The sequence below is a fragment of the Calypte anna genome, chromosome 5, assembly GCF_003957555.1.
Source record: "Calypte anna isolate BGI_N300 chromosome 5, bCalAnn1_v1.p, whole genome shotgun sequence".
Taxonomy (NCBI): Eukaryota; Metazoa; Chordata; class Aves; order Apodiformes; family Trochilidae; genus Calypte; species Calypte anna.
This window is the reverse complement of record NC_044250.1, coordinates 6,201,915-6,223,711: the sequence shown is the minus strand read 5'-3', so window position 1 is coordinate 6,223,711 and position 21,797 is coordinate 6,201,915. Positions and strand designations below refer to the sequence as shown.

Here is a 21,797-nt window from a genome sequence, read left to right as displayed (position 1 = left end):
TCGGCTGCCGGAGAGTTGACAGCATCCAGGGGACGCCGGGAAGAATCCAGCGCTTCCCTTTCCACCAATGGGGGAGCGGCCCGGGCGACCCGCTACCCAACGAGAGGCCGCGTTGTTTGCACGTCTCGGGCTGAAGGGGCGGGGGGGACGGTCTAGAGTGCCCGGCAGCGAGGAGGCAGGTGAGTGCTGTGGGGCCGGAGGGTGCGGGGTGCTGTGAGGGAGAGGGACGGGGCTGAGGGAGGGCGGCAGCCACGTCTCGGCAGCCCCGTCTCGGCCCACCGTGCCGCGGGGCCGGTTTGGAGCCGTGGTTTGTGCGGTGCTGGCCACACCGGTCGTGTTGCTGAGGGGAAAACCCCGGTCACCGGTCGTGTCCGGAGGTGAAAACACCGCTTTATTCTCTTGGGGATGGACGGGAGGGGTTGGGGATGGCCGAGGTGTCGGATTGAAGCAGAGCGAGTCATGGAGAGAGGGGCTGGGCTGGCCTGTTCCCTCTTCAGCTACCTTCTCAGTATCTCTGCTGCACCCTCGTCCTAAAAGGCTGGGGGTGTGTTTGGTTTGGGGGTGTGTTTGGTTTGGGGGTTTGTTTGTTGTTGTTGTTGTTATGTGATCCTGGACATGATTAATATTTGTAAAGCGTTCAATTTTGTTTTATTTCATTGTTTCTTTTTTAATAGTGATAGTGCGTAACGTAGTGTGTAAATATTATTGGAGTTGGTATCTTGTTTGTAAACAGCCCCGGATCTGTTACAAATGGGTGATTTAAGATCTTTCGCATGAGGAAGCAAGAATTTCCATCAGTATCATGGCTCTGGACCATGCCATAAACCGAGTTACAGCTGAAAAGGTTGCTTTATGTGAGAGGTGTAATTTCTGAGCTTCAGTAGCATTTATGGTTTAATCAGTTGCTAATACCATAGGAAGTTATTTTGTGTATTTTGAAAGATTGACATTTCCCTAACTTGTCATTAGCGATTATAGATGGTAGCCTGTGGCCTTCTACATGGCAGGAAACAACTGCCCCAAACTAGGTAAAATTAGGTAAAAACTGGTGAGATACCTGAGTTTCGTGTTTCCTTTTGTGTTCTTGTTATAAACAAACACATTAAAATGCTGTGTATCTTAATGAAACCTTTAGTATGCTTGCTTTGTAAATGAACACATGTTGTAGTACTATGAAGTGAAGAGAAATCCCTGTGAGCATACAGAATAGCCACTATCATGTGTATTTGGTTTATACTGATTTTTCATTACAGCATCTCAAGCTACTTGAAGACATTTGCACATAGCTGGATGTACTAAGGAGGCTCTGATGTTAATTTCCTATTCTTAGTTTTTAATTTCAGTGAATGATTTTTGCTGCTGCTATAAGCCATGGTTTTTTAACACCTGTGGTTCCTATGTCTTTTTTTAATTGAGAGAAAAAAATGTTCCTTGTATTAAATAGCAACAAGAAGAAAGAGCAACAATATGTTAGTAATCCTGAACCTCGAAGTTTTGATTTCATATTAAATTTTGACTCAGGAGCATGAAGTTTCAGGTTTTGTCTTCCTAGCTGGTGCAATTGCATTCCTTTTTGTGCTGGGTAGGTTTTTTTCATGTTAAGCATGGATGGGGTTTAAGATCTTTATGAGTATCAAGAGGTTGTTGTAATGCTTTATATTTATGGCTAAACTGTGAAATATTAAGTAATATTTAATTTCAGATGTAGATCATTGTTTAGTGAAAGAAGTATTTGTCTTGAAAGGGAAAAATCAAAGTATATGTTTACAAACATGGCAAGAAATAATACATATTAAATGTCACTTATGTAGAATCTGACTAATGATTTGTGAGCATTTGAATGCTTATTTTTAACAAAATAAAGACATAAAGTGTAATTCACTATTTTAAGAGTTCAATCTTATTTTTAGTAGGATATGGTATAAATTGAGTGAGGAGGCTGAAACTTGGAGTTCTTTTAAAACATCACATCAGCTCTTCAATTTCTTACTTAAATATTTCAGATATGAGTGCTTGTGTATAGCTATTGAAAATGGCATTGTATCTATAGAGAACTCTCTTATAGGGAGCTTGTAACTTACCTGTCAGAAAAGGAATCAAATTATATTCCACATGCACTTTGTCTCAGTGGTTATTTTTTCTCCATTCCATGCAGTACTTGTAGTACTTCTGTTACTTCAGTGGGACAAACATTTCTTTGCTTGTTTCTTAAATAAAATATGCTAACACAGCTTGCATCAACTCTACAGAATAGATGTAAGCATATATCCAAGGCTGAGCCCTCTCTTTTGTTCTTCCATTTTGCCTTACTAATGCTCTGTTTTGGTTTTTTTATATACTTTTTCCATCTTCTTACTTTATTTTCCTATGGGGCAACTAAGACTAGAGGCTAAATAGTTATTTTTTCTCTTTCATTTTGAGGCCCACATGATAAAAGTATTTTGCAGTTAGGAATACTTGTGCTGTGGTCCTACCATTTTTAGACTTTCTTGCATAAAGCACATGTTTACTTTTGTATGCTATATTGGTGTCTCCTGAGCTGAAAGCATAGGTTAGTGCTGCTAAAAGAGGAAGTGACATTTCCTTTTCCTCTTCTGTTTCCAGGCCAACAAACCCTGGTGGTTGTCAGATCCTTTCTTGAGCCAAGCCAGCTCACTAATCTGACTTGGAACAATCTCTTTGCTTTCTTAATGCTTTAGATTTGTGTCATATGGCTGAGCTGATATCATAAGGAAAAGGGCATGTACTGTGACTCCTGCAGCTATCTCAGAATTACAGGTATTTAAAAATAAAGTGATATTTCTGTTATAACTGGTGAGCTGACATCCTTTGAAATCTAATCTCTCTTACATTGTAACTTATACTGGGAGAGATGGTAACTGGCATTACAGAGACTTGGGAATAGTTTTTCAGTATTAGAACTGAACATTCAAAGTATTGCAGTAGTTCTGTTTGTGGTGCTCACTTCTCTGTCACATTTAAAATCATGGGTACAATTGAAGTCCTACTGATTTAGAAAAAAGGTGGAAATAAACTATTTTTCAAACATTTAATTAAAAAAAAGTATTTAATACAATAAAGCTTTACAACTTGAGTATGTGCTTATGAAAACATCACTGACTTACCTGCCTTTCATTTCAGATAACTAGAGAAGAAACTGATTTTATGGTATCAATTATAAAGTTGATGGTGTTTTATTTTCAGGAATTTTATTTTTTTCACTCTTTGTGAATGACACTCAAGGTTTGCTTAGGTTCACATGATCACTTTCCAGAAGGTGAATTTCCCACCATGGTAAAAGATCCCCCTAGGGGCTGTCTGACAAAACAAGACTGGAGGAATCATAATTCTACACACTAGTATCATAAAAAAATCCACCTCATTCTCAGATGCACATGAGTAGGTAGATAAGTCCTACCCTTCCTGCTTTAAGGGTGGAATTGAAATGCAGAGAAACCAAGATACATGGAGACAATTGCAAGTGACCAGGAAACATCTTGGGCAGTTCTTTCTTGTCAGCATGGCTACAGCAACTGGCTGTGGTCCTACTCAGGTCATTGTAAAATGATTTATGGTTATGAAGTTTAAGCCTTTGTGTCTACATAAGAATGTTTTCAACTGTAGAATACTTGAACTTTGTCTTTCTCACAGCTCATTTATTATGTAGACCTGATGAAATGTTTATTTTGGCTTTAACTGCAAATCCTAACTCTGGTATGAAGAAATCAAACTCTCTGTTTGCCATTTCTTGTAAACTTGCTGATCCAATTCAAATACTTTCCTAAACCAAATGCAGATTCTAAGTTGGATTAAGAGGATTTCGGGTGAGAATTCCCTAAGGAAAAAAACAGAGGGATTACAATAAGCAAGAGAGCAATCAAAACATTTGGGAAGAGGCATGCATGGAATTTGATCTGCAAGTATTGTTTTCAGTTCTCTTTAAAAGATGTAGTCAAAAAATCTGGTGAAAATCTGAGTGACCCTAAAACAGTGGCAGCTCTTAAAGTGTGCTTCAGATATTTTGTGCTTGACAAGAGGAAGCAGACCTGTCCTGGTTGTCCTTGGCTCTCTTTACCATGTGCATCCTACCTGGGTTGCAGATGTAAGCTCTTAGCCCTCAGTTTCACAAACTGAGGCTATATTGAGTCTGCAGTGTTTCTCAACAAGATAAAGTTGTTGTTGTGCATATTTTATTTTCCTTTATCTCAAACGAATGCTTTTGCTGTGTTGTAATTGTGCCTTATAAAATTCAGTGTATGCTGTTGCACTTCTGTGGCAACGAGCAGAATGTTGTCCATTTTGGAATAAACCAGACCAGCAGATTTTGTTTCAAAAACCAGTGTCTGCCTGATCAGTTTTTAATAAAATTTTTCCTTGTTTATATGTGGGATGGAGAACTAGAAGACTGCTTCCTAGTGGCAGTTGTAACTCAGAATTTTATGAGCATTTGCTGTTAAATCGCCAAGCTGCTTCCCTCATTGGCTCTGGAATGTGATGGTTTCAGCCTGTACTGATTAAAGTTTTATAGTCACCAAACCAGATTAGCTGCTGAGTCACCTGAGTGGGTAGGGTTTGCAGTCATGTGAGCCACTGCCCTGCTGAGCTCCTGCTGGGAGCTGAAACAAGGTAGTTTGCTTTTGAGATGTTCTTAAGTATCTAACAGCATGGGTCATGGATTATGGCTGCAAAGAAGATGGCTTCATTTTCTTGATCTTTGAACTAGCTAGAATGGGATAAATTTGAAAGTGCAGGATCTTTAGGCCATGAGCCAACAACTGGAAAGAATGTTTAATCCTGGAAGTTCTGACACCAGAAAACCTGTCTTTGGTTTGTGGGTTGTTTTTTTTTTATTGTTGTTTGTCTTTTTAGGATGAAAAAGCTTAAAGACTGCTTATCCAATCAGCTAGGATTAGTGGGAGGGCTTAAAACATACCAGTTTATGATATTACATAAAGCATGGTATGGTTTTCTACAGAAAGCCTCTGGATGTTAACTAAATGCATCCCTGTGTCAAGTTTAGGGAGCTCTTTCAAAATAGAAGTAAATAAACTAGGAGACATAAGTTAGAGTGGTATGTGCGGAAGGAAATGATAAATCATAAAAAGTTATTTCATGTTTCTATAATTTCAGGTTATGAAAATATACAATTTCTGAAGCTTTTGAAACAGTAATATTGAAAATGAGTTGTAAACTGAATGAAGTGTCAAGCTTCATACAGATTATTAGGATACTTCCTAGGGATCATTTTTCATCTGTTCATCATTAGAAGAAAAACCTCATTTAAAAATGCTTGTAATATTGGATTGAAAGCACTGGAAAAAAATAGCTAGAAAAGGAGTATTTGTAGATGTGTTACATAGGAGCCAGATATAGTAATGTAGATAGGAAGTGAATAGTGGTGATGTTACCTCACTCAGGATGTGTTTGTTGGTCAGCAGCTTCACTGAAGTGCAACTGTGGCTTTTGCTGAGGACAAAATACTGCAGAGTCATGGAAATCCATCACACACATCTGAATGTTCCTATCTGGTTTCACAGCATCGTGACCATCTATAAAGTGGGCAATGAACCCTTGTGTGCTGCTGCAAATAATTGTGTAGAGTTCTGTAACTAACTGGGCATGAAGAAAGATACTACTGTTGCAAGAACGTGTTTAGGATGGCAAACTAACTGGGTCATTGAGAAGTAGGTGAAGAAAAAAGACATTTTGGACGTTAGTAGGCAAGAATTCAGATTTTTCCCGCATCTGTTATAAAGGTCGTTAAAACATAAGCAAGTAATCACTTTAACTATTAAAAAAACCCACACCCACTGCTGGCTACTTAAGAAAAGTTGTATTGTTTCAAGTTGAATAATACTGTGATGAGGGGAAAAAACCCCAAAAAACCCCAGAAAACACTGAAAATCTGGTTTGTTTGTTTTTTTTGTACCCAACCTGTATTTTAGCAAACTTTCATTGCTATTTATTTCTGAATTCAGCTTCTTCCACCTCCTATACTGAGCCTGCCAATTCCATGCCAAAACTGCTGCATTATCTGAAATCCCATTTCAGGAGCATGTATCTAGGAGTATGTCAGCACCCTTGTGCTTCAGGGTTTCAGAGTCACCTTTGTGAATCTCAAGATACTGTCTGCTGAAAGCCAAGTTATTATCTACTTATGTGTGCATTGAAGTTTGTGTTGACTCAAGTGAGCTTTTGCTCGCTTAGATACTAGTGCTGTGATGGGGTAGCTAGGAAGAAGCCAACTTAGTAGACAGGTGAAATAAAGTGTGATCACTTACTAAAAATTTAAACTATTTTTAAGAAGGCAGTTCAGTCAAGGACACATCATATTAGTGAAGTTGGACAGTGACTGTTTCTGTTCTTCTGATTTAGAAGTACTGGTGTCCTCATTTGAAATTTGGATTTGGAGTGGTTATCTGTGGTAAAGTAAGCCATATAGACTCTTTTTGGTAATCTGTTTGGTAGCAGTAATAATGTAATTTGTGGAGCTGGACTCTTACAGGTACTCTGCACCTCAGCATATAATCAGTTGCTAAATTTGAGCAAGGCATCTCTACTTACTTGAATCACTTAAGTAGTCAGTTTTCTCACATATTGTTGTGTCAGCTGTATGTTTTACTTTAAGCCATCAAATTAAATAATAGTTGATGCTGGCTTTTTATTTTAGGTCATGCATTTAAAACCTGGAACTCAGATAAAAAGATAGTTTCCGAATAAATTCAGCATATTATTGATGAGTGGAGCAACACATTAGCATGGAGTTCACAATAGATCATATCGCTTTTATTCCATCTTACAAGCTTAGCAGCACAAACAGAATAATCAACATATTATTTGGCTGTCATCTGCTGAACAGAAACCAGAGATCACAAGGAGGTTTTCCCTAGCTGCAGTGATGGCCTTTTTGTTCCAAGCCCCCATCTGGGAGGGCCATGGTGTGTTATCATATGGAACGCGGGGTTTTCTGTAATCTGCTTAGCTGCACTGCAGTTTGAATCTTTATTCCATGTTTGTGTAATTTATAATTTTAATGAGACCATGGCTCTTGTGGGCTTTGAAATATATTAAAAGCTCTTTTGTGCATATGCTTTTGTTCTTGCTTAATAGGCTCAGTGTATTTAAAACTGATGAATTTTTATTCATGGATTTGGATGTCTGGGGATTAACTTAGACTGAATATCATTGCACTCATCTATTGGTGTTTAGAACTTTTTTAATACTTCTATCTGTAAGTGGGGAAGAACTTGCAGAGTTTGTGTTTTACATAAAACAGCTCAGAAAAAAGCAATGAGAAAAAGTATTGATTACAGTTTATTTTTAGTGCATAAACTTGCATGAAATATAATTTGTGCTATGAAAAAATTAGTTGAATATATATACATTTATGTATTTAGAACTTCATTACTAAAAAAAAATAATTGAGAAAGCCATAAAACTTTGTAGAATAACAGCAGTGACAAGCACTTGATTTGCGTTTTGGTTCTGTTCAGGTAACTTGAAAATATAAATACTCAGCTGAATTTGACTTTGTTTCCTTTCAGAGTATACATAAGGTTTTTCATTAGAAGGTGATGCTCCTATCTGGGAAGTAGTGATCAGCATACAGAAGGATTCTGTGTTGTTATATTTTCTGACAGGGCTAAAATTTTTTATTTTCTTGCTTTTGTATTTTTTCAAGTGTTTCATAATAGGTTTCTTCTACTATTGGTGTTAAGATCTTGTATTGTGTGATTTCTGTGTTCACAAACCACACTGGAGTACTTAATGGTGGCATTCTAATCTGAGACTAACTCTGGGGATAAGAGTAAGACACTTGTACTTCTTTCAAAATCATCTTGCTGATGGTGTTCTTACATTGAAGAACTGCTCATTCTTCTGTAGGTAGTCTCCAGTTGTTTAACAACAGAGGGTTGCATGATGTGAGTTTATGCTTACAGGATTGTTCTCCTTGTCAGCTTGAGATAAATAGATGAAATAGCACTTGTCGGATACAAACTGTCAGTGTCCAGTCGAGATAATGTGGAAAAGTAATATCTTCCAGAATATCACCAAGGGTTTTCACATTTGCCAGACTGAATCCAGTATTTCTTCTAGAGAAAAGCAACAGCTAGAAAACAAGTTCTGCCTGACCCCCTGCACAGAAAAACCTTTTGAAAATTGTTCATCGTTTGCTTTAGAAGTTTGGAATTGTCAGATTATAATTAGAATATTTAAGTTATTTTCTGTTTACTATGTTGCATATCTGATATGGGAAGAATCCCAATAACATACCTACCCTTCACTATTCTAGCACATGTAACATTAATTTCTTGCAAAGTTTTAAAATGATAGTTCAACATAAACATTAGCTCAAACTAATGTTTGTGTGCAGTTTGGTGTGCAGTTTCTTCTTTGTATGGGTTTTTTGATTTGTAAAAAGTAATAATATCAGAGTAGCTCTTTGGGAAAGAGATGGTGCAAGTTATGGGATTTCCTTGTGTGAAGAAGAGAATGTTAGGAGTTTTTGTTAGCTAAGAAAAAACTGATAAACTATTACTAAAGAGTGAAACTTCAGAATGGGAAAGCACATAAAGCAAATGTAACTGGAAATTTTTTGTTCTAGTGAAAAACCTAATATCAGGTCTAATAATTTTTTTAGCTGCAATTTCATTGGCTGTGACTTCAATTTTTCCTTTATTTAAAATTTTGGCACTATATGTTAAATTCTTATACAATGCCATTGGTTATCTAGAAATGATAAATCTGCTCATTGATTTCCTAATTTTATTATGTACACACTTAATTGTAATCCAAGATTACAGCAAGCAAGATGTTAATTTCTAGACAACCTATGTACATTTCCCTCAGAGCGTGGTTGTTACAGAAGCAAAGAATACAAAGAGAATACCATTTGTGCTATCCTCACAGGAGCTGTCAATAAAAGATGTAATAGGGGATTTAGGAATCTGGAAATAGCCAACTAATTTATGTGAATCTATTTTATTTCAGCTAGAAAGACCAAGCTCTATTTCGTCTGCACTGCATATTGCAGAGCACAGGCTGTCTATAGAAAACCAGGCGGCTGCATATGGATAGTCCCTTGATATCATTCACTTGCTGTGTAATCTTATTATGCAAAGTTCTAATCTTCACCTAGAATGAATGCCTCTGGGTCAGAATATAGTCATATCAGGGTTTTTGAGGTCATGTTTTGTGATCCTTAGCTTATTCTTCTAAGTAGGGCTGGGATTTAAAGAGTATTCCCCAGACACTGGCAGAGATAGACGGCAAAACCTGCTGCCTTTTTGGAAGACAAGACCAACATGAGGTCCCTGGTAGGATTAAACTTGATTTGTAGCTGTAGGATTTTTTAACAGATGTATTATTGGACAGGGAATAGGGGGCCACCAGCACAGCGAAATTGGATCACGATTGGCATTCTCAGGGAGTCTGCTGGCTGCTAAAACAGCAGCTGCATGTGGATTTGACTTCTTTCAGGTGAAGCGACTTCCAGTCATTTGGAAAGGATGGGATGAAAAGGAACCTTGGTGATAATTTTGATGTCTGCAAGATTTAGTACCAATGTAATGGGATTATCGGTAACACCTTCTCTGCAGAAAAAGCCACCTGGCGCTATAACTGGCAGCAACTGAGAACTAATCCTTTCCCATCTCTTGGATGTCATTCATGAGGCTCAAAGTGATTTCCACCCTGCTAGCTGTGATTAATTTTATAAACAAACAAACAATAAAAATCAAATGATGAAGGCAGAGGCTAGCCAGGGAAAAGGGAACAGAAGATAATAGTAATTGTGTTTTGCATGTTATTTGCTGCAGAGGGTAAACTATGGAGTTCTTGTAAAATAACCAAATTGTATTCTACATGATAAATATGGATGTTTAACCTTTTTGAATCAATGTCTGTATTCAGTGTAAAAATGACGTCTATTTCAGTACAAGATTTTCAGGTACATACTATATGATAGTAGTTGATACCTGGAAGTAATTAAAACAGGTTTTATGCCCTTAGGTCTGCAATAAGGATGTTTATGTTTATACAATGTATGCATTAAGTTTTCGAGGGACCTGTTATTAAAAAAAATTGTTTTATTGTCCTTAGTGGTCTTAGACTGGATCTGATGGACTTGCCTGCTGACAGCACTTTTTATTGAAATTGCTTGATATGGAAAAACATTCAGCCATTTAGCTTCTTGTGATCACCAATATGGCATTGTTTTAAAAAATGTACGATAGTTTTCTAAGAAAAAAATACATATTTTATTGATTCTTAAGCTACAGCAATCATAAGATAAATATTCTGTTGGGTTTTTGAAATAAACTAGATGGTTCTTTTTTGGTTTGTGGCTTTTGTTGTGTGTGTAGTTTTTTTTTTAACTGGGCTTACTCTTAATACAGCCATTCACTTACTAATAAGTTGTTATTTAAAACTACAATGACACACATCTAAAACCCTCAGTCATCTAAAGTTAGATGTTGTTAGATTCAAACTGAGTATAATTTTATATCTATATATATATGCCTTAATTTGAAATTAACATTCTGGAGTAATAAAAAGCCTTTTATAAAAGCTAAGGATTTTTCTACTTTATGATGAACATTTGACAAGCATTAAAAACCCTACTGTGCTACTTTTATAAACTGAGACTGGTGAAATCCATGTCTCAGGTTAAGATTTGAGACCTCTTCACTCATGTTCTATCCTCATGGTTAGTTTGATACCATGACTGCTCTAGCAGTAGGTAAAGCTCACTGAACCCTGGGGTTCTTTGAACAATTTAGAAATCTGTCCCTCCTAAACCAGAGTAACTTTAGGACCATCAGAGAGAAACAAATGTGTTTAGTGTAACTATTGGGAAGCATGTGTCATCAGAGTCTGCAGGAAATCACCTGCCATCAATTTGAAACTTTTTTTCATAAGCAGTTGTTTGTATTTCTGTAATAAAAAAATGTTTTAGTTACAACCCGATTGTTGTGTGCATAAGAGGCTTACATTTCCTCCTAACGAGTCTGTTGTTACCATTCCATGGTCAATGTAACACAATGTTTATCCAATTCCTTTTTACCTGAAGTATCCACAGGTGCCTGAATTCCATATTGTTACTAGAAGGTTTCTGAATTACACAGGTTTGAGATACAGGATGGTTGTGCAGTATTTTGCTGTTTGCCTGGCTGCCTTTCTAACAATTGCTCTTAAAAAATATTGATGCTGGACCAAAGATATTTGTGGTCATTAATTCACACCAGCTGTGCAACTCATTGATCTGCTGTCACTCCATCTTCCTTTTATCACCTGCACACATATCTAGGATCTTAGTGTTGCAGGCCCTGAGGGCAGGAGTTGGTCCATACTTCTCATAGTATCCTGGGCTGGGAAGAGCAGATTGCTCTTCTGATTTTCCAGAATAAATTCTGCTAAAAGTGCATTTTGCTTACAGCAAAGCTCGCTCAGTTTCTCCAGGGTGTCCTGCAGTGTGCTGAGCATTGCATGTGCTAAGGAAACAATCCAAGAGTTTTCTGTTTTCTGTTGTGTTTTGGGTCATTAGTGTGAAACTCATTAGCCAATATTAAGGATGAGGAATCACAGATTGGGTTAAGTGGATTTATTTTGGAGATGTTTTATGTTTAAAAAAAATAAAAGTACGTCTTTTCTGGAACAAGGAAATGAGCTTGGTATAGAACATTTTCCCCAAGAATGGTCATCTTTGTTTCTTTATAAATACTAAATGCAAAGAACAAAAGCCATTTAAATTGCACTGGTTTTGCATGATTAAAACAACAATCAAGTGTTGTTTAATAAATAACTGTATATGAGTTACAATACACGGTCCAGTCAGGAAGTCAAAGCCCTTAAAAGCATTTAAAGTTATGATTACAGCTTTCCAGATTCCACTCAGCAAAACCTTTTGGAGGGCAGGATGTTCTCATAACTACTGCAGATATTTAGGAATGTGGTGGGGAATTCTGCCTTCCTTCTCGGATAAAGATGCCCAGCTGAGTTAGTGGAGAGCACCACCACCATCCCCTCCCTTTAATTTGTCCAGTTTGGCAAAGATTTATTTTTTTTTACTTCGGCTCCTATTTGGCCAAATCACACTAATAAGCTGGTGGGAGTGGTCTGTTGATTGTACATGTGGAAGGATCTATGTAGTAAATTAAAAACTTATTGATGGCATTTGAGGTGAAGCTCAGTTCATCTCAGATACATCTGATTATTTGTTGTTTCTATTCACTAGTGATTTTTTTTTTTTTTTAGTACTGTCCAATGTTGTTGGATACAAAAGACAGTTTTGTAAATATTAGATTGTTCTCAAATGAGTGATGTTCTTCTGTTTTACTGTAGACAGACCCGTGGATCCCTGTTACACTGTACCATGCTCCGCAATGTCCTAGGAAAAACCTTCCGATTCCTGGGGTATACTGTGCAGTATGGCTGCATAGCACACTGTGCCTTTGAGTACCTTGGAGGAATTGTTGTGGTAACTTTTCATTTTCATGACATCTAAAGAAAAACTCTGATACTAATATTGTTGTATGTGATAACGCCAATATTTAATTTTCTTTTTTCAAAGTATGTTCAGTAAACGTCTATTTTTATGAGGCAGGTCCAGCCTTTATGAGAGCTGTTTGTTCTTTAGGCGTTAATAATTTTTGCTGTTATTGACTGAGGCATCACTGAAGCAAATGGGAAACTATGACCAAGCATTTTGCAGAGAAAGCATTTTTCCAGGAAGACTGGAGTCACTAATAATGCCATAGGAAATGGTAATTTCCAACTCTGGGCAGATTTCTGCATGTTTTGTGCTCCCTCCCCCTTCTTCTGAGTTCTAAACCTAGCAGATATGGCCACTGGATATAGGGCAGTTTGGCTGTGAGCTGTGGCTCTTGCAGCTTCTCTGATGATTTAGTTTTACAGAGGCTAAAGGAGGGGTAAACTCCTAATAATGTCCTGCAGATTGTGTGCTGAAAGAAATCTACAGGGACTTGTAGCACCCAGTGCAGTTCAGGACCAATCCTGAGCTGTAACAGAGGCACTCTGGGAGCTGTCCTCACCTTTTAAATGTGTCAGATATTCCTAGGAGCATCTCACTTTTTTCAGTTGTTCTTTACATTACACCTTTTCTAATTTATTACCAATAATTTGAGTATTAATGTGTTTTAGATAAAAGTAATTGAAAATAGTAATTTTTTTTTTCTCATTTATTTTTAATTTGCAGTGTTCTGGACCTTCAATGGAACCAACCATTCAGAATTCTGATATTGTCTTTTCGGAGAACCTTAGTCGCCACTTTTATTGCATTCGAAAGTATGCTCCTTTGATGAGATGAGATTTTACATTCCATTTGCCAGATCTTGTCAATAACCACACTCTATCTGACCTTTATTTTTCATGTATTCTTCCTCTTCGAAATCGTAATTTTTCATAAACCTCCTCTCATTGTGTCTGCTGGAAGTTAAAGTAATCAGCACATACAGCCCAGTGAACAAATTGTCAGAATTCATTTAGCCTATGTCACTTTCACAGCTTTGTCCAAAAAATGGAAAAGTTCCCTTTTTTCCTAAAACAGTTGTATATTGTGAATGAAACTCCTCTGAGCAGTTTTGTCTTACTTGAAAACCAAGCTTTAGGCATGGCTGTGCTCAGATAGGCTGTTAGCAAAATGACCAAATGCTGTAAGTACCATTTATCAAATGTCATTTTACTATTGTGTTGTAGAGCACAGTGAGCTCAAGGCTCTCACTCATTTTGTTGTGGTCTGTTTCCCTGTACAATCTAATGTATATAATAAGAAGGAAAAAGTAATACAAAGTCTTATAAACTCAGATTAGACATTTGAACTTCCATTGGAAGAATAATGTTTGGACAATAGCATTTAGGAACAGGGAATCTATTTTGTTCTATATTTATGTAGCAACAGCATCAAGTTAAATGGCATTCATTTTAATAGAATATTGTAAATTAAAATGTAGTCCTAAATGTTTCATAAATGGTCTAAATAACAAAGTATCTCTTCAAATGTACTTAAAAAATGTGTAAAAATACACCCTGAGTAAAACTGAAGAAACAAAAACTGTAGACAAGAATTTTCAGTAGGAAGAAGTATTTTTAATGTATGTGGATGTTTTTGGAGTATACACAATGATGCACATGAATTCAGCCAAACAGTCTGTACTTGAGAGTTTTTCTGGTTTTGTTTCTGTTTTTTGCTCTCAGAGGAGATATTGTAATTGTGAAAAGCCCAAGTGACCCCAAATCAAATATCTGTAAAAGAGTAATTGGCTTGGAAGGGGATAAAGTCTGCACAAGCAACCCTTCAGATTTCCTTAAGAGTCACAGCTATGTAAGTATCAGAGTTTCTTGCTTTGTAAATCAATGGTTACTTAAGTAGCTCTGTATTCTGTAAAGGATTTGCAATATTTGGGTAGCATCAAGTATGACATTCATAAATTATTTTTACTTCTTGTAATACATAAATTCAATTTATGGCAAGCTGTCTTTCTTAGTGTCTTTCAACTCTGTAGGAAGTGAAGGCAGATGATATTTTGCTCTGCCCTTTCTCTGGAAGAATAATCTGAAATTTTCTGTATAAAGTACAGTAACGTTGGCAAACTCAAGGGCTTAGATCTTAAGGCAAACCTGTTTATCTATAAGATATATTTTATAAGGAAATTAATCACAGTAAACCCCTTAAACAGTCTTTAAAAAAAACCCTGAGAGGTTAATTTTCAGTTTTTACTTCCTGTTTTTAAAAGTCTTAATACAGATCCAGGTTTATAATTCAGCTTGAGTATCCTATTGTTATATTTGAATTTGTTTTAATGCCATTTACTTTAGCTTTAATTTCTTTAGTACCATATGTTCTTGTGCTGCAGCTTCTATTTACAAATTGAAAAAGTGAGGGGTAAGTCATCAGAATAAAACAGCTTGTGTGTCATAAACCACCCATATTCTAAGCCTTTGTGTCACTTAAACAAAAGTAGTACCTAATAATGTCACTTAATACAGCCAGAGTCTGTAAATAAGGAACTGCCTTTTGCAAGTTGTAGTGATAAAAAGCTGAGATACAAATCCATATCTCAGCAACACTCTGCTGGTAATCAATCACAACCCAGCACTAATGCTGTGAGAGGAGCTGATGTGGGGGAAGTGTGTTTACCTTGTGCTAAAACCAGGCTCACTGCGGAGATGGCATCTCTTCATCCTGTGGTTAACTCCAGAGCTAACATAATGCCAAAGATAATGCATCTTACTGTGTTTGCAGATCAGAGGTCTTAGGCAGCACTATTAACTCTTGAACACACCTTGTCAAATGCAGTAAGAATATCACGTGGGTGCTAAGAATAGCATCATGTCTGTGTATGACTTGACAACAACAGTACTGGTACCATTCACCAGAGCTTATCCTCCTGTCTGTGGAGTCAGGGATGTGGATGGCAAGATATGAGCCTGCCTAAACCATAGCTCAGACATGGGACAGCAGCAAGAGGCTCAGCTCCTGAAGGAGCACCCATGGAGGTCTCTTAACATCTCTTTCTTCCCCCCCCATGTTAACATCTCTTCCCCCCCATTTTCTGAATGAAAATGAAACACAGCTGCACATCCCAGCTGGTCTTGAGCCACACCGGCCACAAGGGGCTGGGAGAGAGGCTCTGACACATTGTCCTGGTTCTTCTCGTTAGCCAATTCATACCAGACAGAAGACCATAAAGAAATCTCCTAACTGATTTGAGGAAAAGTCATTAAAGTAATTTCAAGAGCACCCTGAATTTATAGCATTAATTTTTAGCACTTTTCCTCTGTGGAATACAGTCATGGCTGTACCGGTGAGACCAGTTTGAAACTTCAAAATTTTATGGTTCTTTTATTCCTCTGCTCCACATTCAGTAGTAACTTCTAGGAAGCTGCTCAGTACAATGAAACCAATTATTTAATGAAGATTTTAAGCACAAGTTTTAGTTTGCCTATAGAAGTTTCACATCTGAATGAAGGACACCTATTTAATTTTTTTTCCCTGCTCTATACTTACTAGCTAAGGCCTTCCAGCTGTCTTAAATGAGATCCTGCAGAGCTGAGGCCTTTGATTAGCAGAGATTCAAGTCACTCCTGATGGAGCTGGCAGACAATACTTTTAAGATGCCCTAATCCTGCTCCGAGAATTCATAGGCCATTGTTGCTACCAGGCTTATTAGCTCGATCACTCTGTCCAGGTATGCCTTTGTCCAGGGCATACCAGTGATGGTAAAAGGGTTTTCTGTTTTAACCGGTAACTTCCAGTTGGGGTTTGAACCCATAGATGTTTTGTTCTCAAACCTACACTGTAGGGTGATCCTGTTAGATCATCTGTTAGGTCATCTGAAGGAAAGAATGAAATCCTTTTTAATGACTTCTGTGAGAAAAGTCTGAGCAAACTGCTAAGTAATCTTTGCTGGATTTGTGGTAAATATTTTCTTCCAAAATATTGATTGTCCACAAATGAAGAAGGCCAATAATAGCCTGAGCTGCTCAATCACAGATATATCCTGATTTTTTTTCAGGAACTCCTAACTGTAGCTAGCACATTGGTTTTTGAAAGTTTATAAAAATGTTTTTGAACATTTATAAAAGACCATGGTTTCAAAACTAGAGTGAATTAAAAACCTTTGATTATTTTTCATTATTTAAAGCAAAGTGATTGTTGTAATGCAAAGAGAGATGTGAAAAGTGTGTGCAAAATCTGTAGATTATTCTTCATGACAGTAATATTTCTTCATTGTTTTTGTCAATTCTATTCATTTTAGGTTAGTTTTAATTTTAACTGATAATATTTTTAGAAAAGGAGTGATGGGTTGTAATTTAAATGTAAGGTTGCAGCTAGAGATTTCAAAAATCAATAAATAGCTTTTCAGGCTAATTCAGAACAGCATATTTAATATATGTTCTAGATATGAGTATTAAATTTGAATATTTATATAAGTAAACAACAAATACAACTACTTGAATTATTATCTAACACAGATGGAAACTTTTGCAACAGCCAAAATGTGACACTGCCAGGATCTCTTTTTGTCATATGATTGGCATTGCTATTTCTGATGTGAATATTCTGTGACCTTTTCCATAAAGCAGTGAGTGCAGTGCCAAGTAAGCAAGCTCAGAACAGAAGTAGCTATTTGTGCATTACACAAAGTTTAGAAGGACCAACAAACATTAAAAAAAACCCATTCTAATAAGCAGTTAATGCTTTGACAGGTTACTGTAACAACTTCCACAAATTTTTATTGAAAAAAAAAATGCTCAGCTGCTATGATTGCATGATAGAGAAAAAAACCTTACAAATTCAAAACTAAGGTAGTATATACCTTAATTTCCTTGTGGTATGGGTTACATTGCTATCACTGAAGGTTATGGGATTTTAATATTGGTTAATAATCGCAAAACATAAAGATAGAAAAGTTTTTATATCTTACCTTTTAATACATTTTCTATGAAAACAACCAATGATTCAATATACAAAATTAATTCAAAATATACAAATATTTCATCACAGCAAATTTTACTTCTGTATAAAAAAAATAGGGTTTCAATATCATGTTTTCTCATAAGAATCTGGACCAAGGTCATAAGGTATGGGCCAAATAAATTGCGCCTTATTCATAACTTGCTTAAACTGTTCAATAGGTAAAAGAAAAATGGTAAATTGTTTGGAAGTACCTATGAATTTAAGGTAAATTCATTCAGTTATATTCTTTTAAGAAGTTCTAAACTCCAGATAATTCTGCCTTTTAGTGATATTTAGAAGATTAAGATCTGCTATACTTCTAAAATCTTAGTGCAGTTGCTACGGTTTCCTAGGTTTTTCCTGCACAAAAAAGGAAATGTAAATGTTTATGCTGATTTGGAAAATATTGAGCTAATTAATTTTATTGGGGTTTTTTATATAATTAAAAAGTTAATATGAACAACATTTATGCAACTGATCACTAAAGAAGTGTATCTCTCAAACACTATTTGCTCTGGGTTCTGAATTAATAAATAAAGGATTAAGGAATAGTTACGTGAGACTTTAAGTACAGAGTGATAAAAAAACCTGCATTTCTACGGTGTGTATTTTATCCTAACTGGATGCAATTTTCTTAAATAAGGCAATTTAATCAGTGTTTAGTAAATTTGTCATTTGATATTGCAGATTCTTTCATCATATTTCACTTTAATCAAGAAAGGTAACACCTGTGGTTAATTCACAAAAGCTTCTTTTGTTAAATGAACACCCGCAGGCCATGAAGCAATTACATTTGTTGCTTGTACCAAAGTAGGAGGCACTTAAATAGACCTTAGTAGGGATAGATGAGAACTTGCAGACTTTATTCTTTTGTCCAGCACTGAGATTAGTTCTTATCATAGCTCAAGAAGGAAGCCTCTGAACTGAAAAGAAAGGATGGGAATGATTTAAAGTTCTTCTTAAGTTTGAAACTTTGATATTGCTGGAGGTGCTGTGAATACCTGTGACCTTATGAAAGTTCAAACTTCATCTGCTCCCAGCTGATTGTACATGCTGATGTTCTTTGACAAACACAGACTGCTTGGAATTCCAAAAGGAGGGATTGCAAGAGATTTATATTTTTAATTCTTCACTCATTTATTGACAATCCCTTTCTCCGTATTTACACAGAATCCCAGAATTGTTATGGTTGGAAAAGATCTCTAAGATCACCACCTACCTCCCCATCCCCCAAAATTGCAAATAACAACAACAAAAAAGAACACACCAAAGCAAAAAAAAAAAAAAAAAAATCCAACAAACAAACAAAAAAACAACCCCACACCACAAATGCCTATCTTCATGGAGTTAGGCTTGGAGGTATTTTTAAGGCAGATAATTTAATCTGTTAATCTTAGTTGCATTGCTGGCATCTCATCTCTTGACACAAAATTCAGTGTCATGTAGAAAGACCAAAAGAATGTAACTTTTTCTTGTTTCTACCCCCTCATTTATGTAAATTAATGTTTCACAGTAGTAAGTGTGTGTCACATACCTCTCACCTGCACTTCACTTTTGCCACTTTTGCGATTATACCACTAAGTAAATGACAGCAGCTCTGCAAAGTTTGTCAGTTTGTTGCAGTGAAAGTTGCTTTCTTATCTGAGGTGAAACAAAATAAACCACTGCTACAAGATGAGGAGTTGTAAGTGATAACCTTGCTCTACTGGTCTGTACTCCAGCCCTCAGAACCTTGGAATTGAGAAAGGGGAAGAGCCACGTGTTGATCAGTGTTTTGTATTCTCATGCACAGAAGCTGCATCTCAGATAACTAGTTCTGTCTGAGAACTGTTGTTTCTTGCAAAGAAATCCTCAGATTATCTGCACAAAACCAGATGTACAGTGACAGTAAATTGAGCGGTGAGGGATGAGATCCCATCCAGAGGGACCTGAACAAGCTTGAGAAGTCTGTGTGAACCTCATGAAGTTCAGGAAGGCCAGATGCAATGTCTTGCACCTGGATTGGGCCAACCCCCAGTATCTGTACAGGGTGGGGGATGCAGGAATTGAGAGCAGCTCTGAGGAGGAGGACTTGTGGGTTCTGGTGGATAAAAAGCTGAAGATAGCAGTATGTGCTTGCAGCCCAGAAGACAAACCACATCCTGGGCTTCATCAAAAGAAGCATGGGGGGGTCAAGGGAGAGAAGGGAGGATCCTCCCTACTCTGGTGAGACCCCCCCACTGCATTACTGCATCCAGGTCTGGAGTTCTCAGTACAGGAAACACAGGGGCCTGTTGGAATGGGTCCAGAGGAAGGACACAAAATGATCAGAGTTGTGGAACTGAAGGATCTTTAAGGCCCCTTCCAACTGAAACTATTCTGTGATCCTTTGAGAAAATGGAGAGGTTCACAGATGCTTTCAATTATTACTGTCTCTTTTTGCCACAATTGGAGACAAACTATTGGTTCTTCATCTGTAGCTTGTGCATTTGCCTCAGTTTAACAAAGGGGTAGTGTGTTACACTCAGACCCTGGTCTGTGGGAGCATGACTAAAAGCCTCGAAGGTTTAAGTATTTACTTAAGTATCAAGAATTACACTTCATCTGCATTTTCCTCAAATGTTTGTCTTAGGGAATCTGATTTTACTCATAATCCTTTACATCTAGACTTTGCTACTAGAATGGTGTTTAATTTTTAGTCTTTTATCCTCTTTGTATGTAGACTACTGTCTTTATAAGTCTATGCGAATTATTTCCAAAACATTAATGTTTATACTGCTCAAACTCAATAAGGTTTTTAAAATTTTGTTTTTGATTTTTTTCTCAGTATTGTGGGCATAGTAATGTTTCAAGGGCTTATTTGGTTTTGGAAGAATACATGTTAGCTTGAAGTCTATGTTAAATATTATCTAGATGAGAATATGTTACTACTTTCAATTTTTCAGCCTTGTTTAGAATTTTAAAAAGAAAACCAGATTAGAAAAATAATTATTTTGTTTGGTAACTTGTAAGAGGTTACGTGCATCTGGAATGTTTTTAAAAAAAAGATCTCAAAATAGTGTCATATATTCCAAGCAAAAATCTTAGCTTAACAACGTAGAGTAGTGGCTTTTTCATGTATGAAAGCTTTATACTCTTATTTAGGTAATTAATAAAGCAATGTTGCAATTTCTCATTTTGTCACTGAGTCAGTCGGTGAATGCCATGAATCTATGGTATGTAATATAGTTAATGCATAATATATATATGCAATGAAAGGTCTTTGTCATATAGTATAAGGTCACCATCATTAATTTTCAAATTATAAAAAGGGATTTGCTGTTTTGTGATCATCATTATTGCAATATAATGTGTTGTGGATTCTGCCTGCACATAGAATGAACTGTGATCTTAATTAGAACTTTGACAAGCCTACTCCGATAAAATGATGAGATTATTCGTAATTGATGTCACAATCAATTACCAGTTAGTTCATCATGAATCTACTAACAGGTCTAGCCTTGGTGCTGGCCCCAGGATGTTGATGAGTGTGTGGCTGCCCTGTTCATGCTGTTACTGCAACAGGAGGGCAGATTTTCAGTCAACATCCTAATGACCTCTTTTGAAGTCTATTAAATTAATGACCCTGTCACATTGGTCTAACCTCTTACATCTTCATTTTGGATTTTTTGTTGCAAACCATTGTTTTTTGAGCACATGATAGAACAGATACTTTGGAGCACTCCTCATCTCTCCAAATCTGGCACTGTGTCTTAGAAGATTCAATAAAAAATCAGCTCATTACATAGTCTTGAAACACAGAAATCAGAAAATACCTCTCTAAGGCAAACTATGCTTAACACCATTCTGTTCTATTTTCTTTTTACATTTCAATCCTGCTTAATCACAGGTGCCTAAAGGACACGTTTGGTTAGAAGGTGATAATCTCAGGAATTCTACAGATTCCAGGTGCTATGGACCTGTTCCTTACGGCCTGATAAGAGGACGCATTTGTTTAAAGGTAAATATTTATAGTATAGAAAACTAATTGCTGGCTGTTAGGTGTTATAACTTTGACTCCTTAACTGTCTGGCCAAAGCAAATGTAAAGCTTACCTAGACTTACTTCTTGAGCATCACTCTTTGAGCACCTATTCCCTCTGAATGTATTCTTTTAAAAGCAAATCCAAACCTGATAAAAACATAAGCATACAAATGCAGGTAAACCCTGCTGCAGGGATATGCATTCCATCCTTAATTTGACTTTTTTATCTACAAAATGGTAGAAAAGGGCAGCTCCATGTTTGCGGTGTAATTTGGGAAATGTAGTTCCATAGTTCAAAAACCAAAATGGAGGAAAA

The 21,797-nt window shown here is 36.7% G+C and overlaps 1 protein-coding gene across 2 annotated transcripts in view; it reads left to right on the top strand.

Annotated features, from left to right (window-relative positions):
- The first annotated feature begins 1 nt into the window (after nucleotide 1).
- IMMP1L (inner mitochondrial membrane peptidase subunit 1) overlaps nucleotides 2-21,797 on the top strand; it is a 26,175-nt gene continuing 4,379 nt past the window's right edge. The window contains exons 1-5 of one of the 2 annotated variants that reach the window (XM_030451033.1): nucleotides 2-179; nucleotides 12,343-12,478; nucleotides 13,217-13,305; nucleotides 14,215-14,341; nucleotides 21,348-21,458. In XM_030451033.1, the coding sequence (XP_030306893.1) occupies nucleotides 12,374-12,478; nucleotides 13,217-13,305; nucleotides 14,215-14,341; nucleotides 21,348-21,458 (432 nt within the window). In that variant the 5' untranslated portion in view covers nucleotides 2-179; nucleotides 12,343-12,373. The remainder of the gene's footprint in view (nucleotides 180-12,342; nucleotides 12,479-13,216; nucleotides 13,306-14,214; nucleotides 14,342-21,347; nucleotides 21,459-21,797) is intronic. The other variant, XM_030451032.1, reaches the window with a different exon arrangement.